Source organism: Bradysia coprophila (assembly GCF_014529535.1).
Source record: "Bradysia coprophila strain Holo2 chromosome IV unlocalized genomic scaffold, BU_Bcop_v1 contig_5, whole genome shotgun sequence".
Classification (NCBI taxonomy): domain Eukaryota; kingdom Metazoa; phylum Arthropoda; class Insecta; order Diptera; family Sciaridae; genus Bradysia; species Bradysia coprophila.
In genome coordinates this window covers 1,499,505-1,505,957 of record NW_023503374.1, presented here as the reverse complement: position 1 = coordinate 1,505,957, position 6,453 = coordinate 1,499,505, and the positions used below count along the sequence as shown (strand labels likewise).

Below are 6,453 nucleotides of genomic sequence, written 5' to 3'. Positions count from 1 at the left end.
AGGCCTACTAGATTATTCAGGTACCTAGTCAAACAAGCGCTCCTGCCTGGGTTACTTTTACTCTGCCGTGCTCTGCGAGAAAAGTGTGACGCAGTCTTTGAAATACAATTTCTAAAATGAATGATATCGCTGGAGTTGACGCTTTCAGCTTCTTTACGCAAAAATTAAATTTTACACCCAATTAGTTCAAACGAGCTGGCTTAGCTTTCCTCATCATCTGCCAAATAATTTTTACCAACTTAAAACAACAAAAATTTTACCAAAAAAATCTGCGTCGCAAAGTGGCAGATGTTCAGGAACAGACCTACGAGAAAATTTATCTTTAGAAGTTTTGGACTCTTAACCTGAAATTTAGACCGCAATCTATTCATCAAAATGATACTCGAGTGAAGATTTATCGATATAGCCAATAAATTTCAGCCGCCATTTTGAACCTCTTCCTTGTCTTGGCGACCCCACATTCCATTCATCAAAATGATGCTCGAGAATTGCCATTTTATTAGATACGCGGGAACACACCTTTTCCATACAAACAAATTCACCAAAATTGAATTTGTTTGGCGTAGTGAATTTTTTGTATGAAACGTGGTGTGTAACCCGCGTATCTGAATTTGCATGACCTCCCCAAAGTATATAGCCTTGGTTCCAAGGCCATACGAATTGTCAAATTTCATCCAAAGAGACATAACCTCTTCAATATTTATATGAAAACCGGTCTGTATGGATGAAATCGTGTTCGTTCCGCCAGTGAAAATTCATGTTTACAGTTATTCGGAACAAGCCTATGCCCGCCAGGCATTGAGGGACTCAGAGATATATTTCCTACTTTATAAGCAGAGAAATGATAAGAAATGATACGGCTGTGGCGAGATATAAGGAACGTGTGGATGAAATTTGACAATTTATATGGCCTTGGAACAAACCTATAGGAGCCAACTGCCATTCTTCTATCTCGCCAAAGTCGTACACCAACTTGTCAAAAATTTTAAAAAGCGGCTCGGGTTTTTTTTTGCCAGTTTTGGCTATTTGATTGATCGCGCTTAAATCAATCACACCTATCAAAATAAATAGTTTCAGACAAAAATCTACTATCACCACAGTAACATCTTTTCCATTTCTATCTCTACCATATTAATTAAATATCATTAAAAAAAAGTTACTGGCTGTAGAAACAAGCCGATAGACTGAAGTACGCCACGAAACAGTAATGACAGAACGGATACGAGTCATAGACATATTGGTAAGAATTCAATTTGGTATTTTAGACATCTGTTTCCCATTATTGCAATCGGGTCCGCAAAGGACATCATAATAAATTGTGAAAATTACAATCTAAAGACATCTATGACTGATATTTACTCTATTATATTGATATCTTATATTCAATACTGCCTGCCTTGCCTTAGCCATATTATACCAAATTATACCCTGAAAGAGTTAGTGCATGTGTATTATGTCACCTAGGGCGATGTTAAATATTTTTAAAGAAGAACGTGAAACGTATAATTTTGGTTGTATCGTTTTATCCGACATATCCAGCAAAGAAATGTAAATATCCAACTAAAAAGCAATTATTTGCCGATAAATAACGATTTGATTGCTAATTTGATTCACTGTTATGAGTTGATTGCCAAAACGAGATTTGTTTTGATGACTGTGAATGCATTGTGTGAGTGGCTCAACACATAAATAAACCATAATCTTCGTATAAAAACTTTCGGAGAGAGAACCAATTTTTCATTAATACACACACCATTCTGTTCGCGAATGTCGGTAACGCCACGTCACTGTAAAGGGCTTGTAGCTCAGTGGTAGAGCGTTCGCTTTGCATGTGAAAGGCCCCGGGTTCGATCCCCGGCAAGTCCAATTTTTTTTTCCTATTTTGCATTTTCTGTTTTTTTTTTTTTCTTTAATTAAGGAATAACCGCATGTGACACATTACCGAAATTTGTTTGATGACATTAAAGTCTACAGATTGTCATTTATGCGCTCTGTATGCTCGAAATAACAAGCAATAAAAAAATATTTAGTGAATGTCGTGTCATGACATGTAGTCGCTGTATTCGTTTTATTTTAACAGGCTTGCAGAATGTTTATGAATAACATTCCGAACCGTACTCATAACAATCTCAATTTTTAATAAAATTTTTATTTATTTCGGCTTATGATGATGTGATAAATTTAGCAAATGTCAATTGTCTTGGAACAATTTTACTCACAAAATATTTAAGAAATGTTCAATTGAAAAATTAATTGTCCCGATTGAAGAGGTCTTGTATGTTCGTTAAATCTGATATGATTTTTTTGATTCGTTGGAGAGAATTAATCGACGGGTTCATGTATGGGGTTTGTAGCTCAGTGGTAGAGCGCTCGCTTTGCATGTGAGAGGCCCCGGGTTCAATCCCCGGCAGATCCATTTTTTTTATTTAGTGAGATTGCGAGAAACAACATTTGGACTTAATCTGGTTCACAGAAGTTTTCATCAGGTGTAACAATAAAAAGGTAACAATCGAAAAGGTGTGTTGTATTTTCGGTGACGAAAGAACAGCTTATGGCGCTTCGCTGGATTTTCAATGTTTAGGTTACTTATTTACGATTTTTTTTGCTTTAACTCTAAGTTCTCGAAGAAATATAACCAGATGCCGCTACCGGTTTGTTTAAATTATCGAATTACATTCATACTCTGAACTTAATTAAAACCGTTGAAGAGGTTCATGTACGGGGTTTGTAGCTCAGTGGTAGAGCGCTCGCTTTGCATGTGAGAGGCCCCGGGTTCAATCCCCGGCAGATCCACTTTTTTAATTGCTTTCGAGGTGAGGAAAAACTTGTTTTGTTCCTTATTAGGTTTTATGTGAGAAACAAGAGGATGCATCAAGTTCTTACACAATTTTGTTACTGTGAGCGATGTCAATATTTTATTTGTAATTGAAACTAGTTTATTACCCAAAGAATTCTGTGGTAACCTTGGTATACGTGGTACTCTTGTTACCGGAAAAAAATGTTCGAAAAAAATTTGGATACAGGAAAACCGAGCATTCTTTGAACAAGAAATGTATGAACCGATAGGTCAGTTTTACATTTTTGGTTACAAGGAGATTCTGATTCGGTTACCGAAAAGTAAACACTAATTACATGCCCGATCCTTGGGAAGGGTTCAAAGAAGAAAGTTCCATAGAGATGAGTTTTAAGGTTCAGTCAGAGAATTTCGTTTGGTTGGAAAAATGATAAAAACAAATAAATGGAATGAACGAACGTTTTTAATATTGTGTTTTGGTAAGCTACCTGAAGACCATCTGGTAAAATACCGTACACTGAACTAACAGCACAAGTAGCATCGGTAGCGTCCCTTTAATTCTTGGAGCATTGTTTCGTTGCTCTTGAACATCGATAATAGCACCTATCATCGCCACGGCATCGATTTCAACTTTTGCTTCTCGCGGTAGCGTAGCCGAAAAGGCTGAACGTGCTGGTGCCTTGTCTTTGAAATCTTCAAATGGAAAACAATGATTTTCTAGAAAAAATGAATAGACTCGTTGCGTTACATAAACCATAGACGTCATTCATTGCACCATAGTCTTGAATGTCACTCAACATAACCGTCACTTTTACGACTAAAATAGTTTTGAAAATTGATTGGTCAAAAAACTAGTGCCTGTTACCATTTAGAAATTGTCGTGTTCGTTTACCATTGTCGAATGTAATCCCTGCAGCTTCCAACACATGTCCTATATTGTCTAACGCTAATTTTGTTTGATTCGTCACACCTTCCACCAAATCTCCGTCAACCGTCATCCCCAAATTCCCGGATATGTACAGTACGTTATTCACTTGGACAGCTTGACTATAAAATGCCAGTGGTGCTGGTACTTTGTCAGAAACAATAATTTTTCTTTCAACCGTGGTTCCTTGAACGAGTTGAATTATGGACGCAACACAAAACACGGCCCGAATGTGATTCATAATTTTACAGCTAAAAATATGTTAATTAAACAGTGCTATGGAGGCAACGAAAGCCAGACTCGTCGAACGAAAATGTTTTGCAAAATAATGAAGACCACAATTTATCCGATAATAGGAGTTTATTGATTGATAAGAGGTGCTTTAGTCGTTCGTTTGTGTCCAGATAAATATGCGACATAAATTAAGTTTTAATCGACTTAATCGCATAAGTATTCGGTCATTCTCTATACCGCTCATGACTACAGAACTTGCTGCGAGCTATAGGTAGTGTTCTCTTAGTATAGCAAAAAAAGCTACGTGCAAACTAATGAAGTAAAAGATTTTGATGCTTCAAACGATTTTTCATACTAGCGATGTGAAAATCCTTATTATAGTGGACAATGTGAAAATTGCGTTTTATTGTCATTCTCAGAGGCGCCCAGTTCTGTAATGGACTTTACACGCTGAAGACGTCGAACGAAGAGCTAGAAATATGAAAAGTACGGCTTTCGAAGCATGTAGCATGTAAAACAGTTATCTTCTCCCCTCTGCTGAAACTTCGGAATCCTTTGTTGTGTCTCCTTGGGGAAAAAGTTGGCAATTGCATTTTCTCAGGTTCTTTGTAACCAGAGCGTAGTGATACAAACAAATAACACTCGTTCCCTTAATTTTCAGTTTATCGTTGGTTAAAATTTGGAATAGAAAAAAGGTCTAAGTCTATACGAAAATACTGTAAATAGCAAAAAAAAAATCTATTTTCAAGACTTAATACGAAAGTTTTATGATTGAGTTCAAAAATGACACAATGCGACGATGGAAATAATCTGTTTGCAACAATTTCGTCATTTCCCAGGTAAATAATGTAGCAGTCGGAACCGCCCAAAATATTATCGCACATCCGTACGTATCGTTTAATCAGCAAAACACTTTTCGTCAGAAGTGCAAATAAGTGATAAGAGAAATGAAATGATTATTTCTTCAAACAATGACATTAATTTTATGAGACCGGCCCGAGATGCTCTCTTTTTTTCTAAATTTTAATTCATTAACGTTTCCACAGAAATGTTTGCTTCATTTATTGTATAATCAAGTGTCTTTATCATTGTAAATAGTCATAAAAACATGAATCAACGCAGGTAATTTGTTGATCTAAACATCCCTGGCACCATCTTTCACTACAGGCGATGACGATCATGTAGAAGACGATGAGTTATCTAATATCTGCTTAATGATATACAATGATTACACACCTGTGTAAACGTACCGTACAGCGTTTTTTATCCTAAATATTAATTTTTGTTTATTTCTCTTCAGTTGGAGACTATGACTAAAAATTAGAGCAAAATGATCACGCTCTGTCGTGAATGGAATACATTCAAATCTGTTTTTTGCTTCTTTTCTCTGTATAGAATTTGAAAAAAATATTCATTGATAGGATATAGCTACCCATTTTTACTCGGACCAATTGAGCAGTCAGGTGCCAGATCCTGTGCTTTCTCATTAAATTCTATACCCAGAGTGCATAGATCCATGCCAATGTGACCTGATTTCGCAGTCCTAGTCGGTTTAGTGTCCTTTTGGCCTTTCTGAATCGGATGACAGTGCTTTTTTGTTTTTCTCCACTGAAGTTTCTGATTGGAAAACGCTCGCTAGACTTCCTAAATACTGCGTGAAACTTTTACTGTCCCGTCACCTCCACGACGGTGGTGTGTGACCCAAAACCAGTAAATTACGCATAACAATAATAGAAACAAACAAACAATCTTTACGACCTAAACAAATGATAAGTAAACGTTTAGTTTAGAGTCTAGACAGTGTGCTGAATAAAATGGAAAACTTTCACAAATCTTCTGCCTAATAAATCATCATGCACTGGTTGCAGTGGTTATTTATGACATCGAGTGCAAAGTGGTTTATTGGGCTCTAGACGTGTAATTACGACATGAGACATATTATGATACACATCGGGAGCCTAATAATAGTTATTTGTTCAACTAGGGAGGAAATGGAACTAGGAGAAAATGTAATTTCCAGCTTTTTTCCAGAGGTAAACACAATTTCTTTCACAACAAAGGCTTCCTGTGAGAAAAATGACAATTCCTAAAAATCACTTTGTTCGAACAATTTATTGGTCTGCAACCACCAACTTCTTTTTGTAACTAGTGCCAAAGAAAAAAGCCTCTGGTGAAACAGTGAAAAAAATGTCACCGAATCATGCATGAAAATAACCATTTCGATATTGCACCTACCCTATAAAACGCATACGACGCACAGTCGTTAAATGGAAAAACGAGCCATCAGAACAGTCGGAGCGTTTGCTGCGACTGAGCCCCGTACGAACCCGTATATCTATTGCGTGAGAGACCCTAGCGCGTCTGTCGCCCTAATTTTACCGTAAGCCTATTGCGCCCGTAAATGTAAGGTAAAAGCAAAATAATGATCGAGTCTCAAGACTCAAGACTCGATCATTTTATTTTGCTTTCATTTTAGTTAAAGTAAAATTATTAATAAATG

General features: G+C 36.6%; 1 protein-coding gene and 3 non-coding genes across 4 annotated transcripts; 3 read left to right on the top strand and 1 right to left on the bottom strand.

Annotated features, from left to right (window-relative positions):
* The first annotated feature begins 1,794 nt into the window (after positions 1–1,794).
* Trnaa-ugc lies at positions 1,795–1,866 on the top strand. The gene has a single exon. It is a non-coding gene; the product is annotated as a tRNA-Ala (tRNA).
* A 478-nt stretch (positions 1,867–2,344) lies between these two features.
* Positions 2,345–2,416, top strand: Trnaa-ugc. Its single transcript has one exon. It is a non-coding gene; the product is annotated as a tRNA-Ala (tRNA).
* Positions 2,417–2,721: 305 nt separating this feature from the next.
* On the top strand, positions 2,722–2,793 carry Trnaa-ugc. The gene has a single exon. It is a non-coding gene; the product is annotated as a tRNA-Ala (tRNA).
* A 446-nt stretch (positions 2,794–3,239) lies between these two features.
* On the bottom strand, positions 3,240–4,189 carry LOC119071507 (2-iminobutanoate/2-iminopropanoate deaminase-like). Its single transcript, XM_037176369.1, has 3 exons — positions 3,687–4,189; positions 3,543–3,611; positions 3,240–3,487 (listed from the first exon to the last, which is right to left on the bottom strand). Exons 1-3 carry the CDS (start codon positions 3,958–3,960, stop codon positions 3,279–3,281), a joined length of 552 nt encoding a protein of 183 aa, XP_037032264.1. The 5' UTR covers positions 3,961–4,189; the 3' UTR covers positions 3,240–3,278.
* Between the last annotated feature and the right edge of the window lie 2,264 nt (positions 4,190–6,453).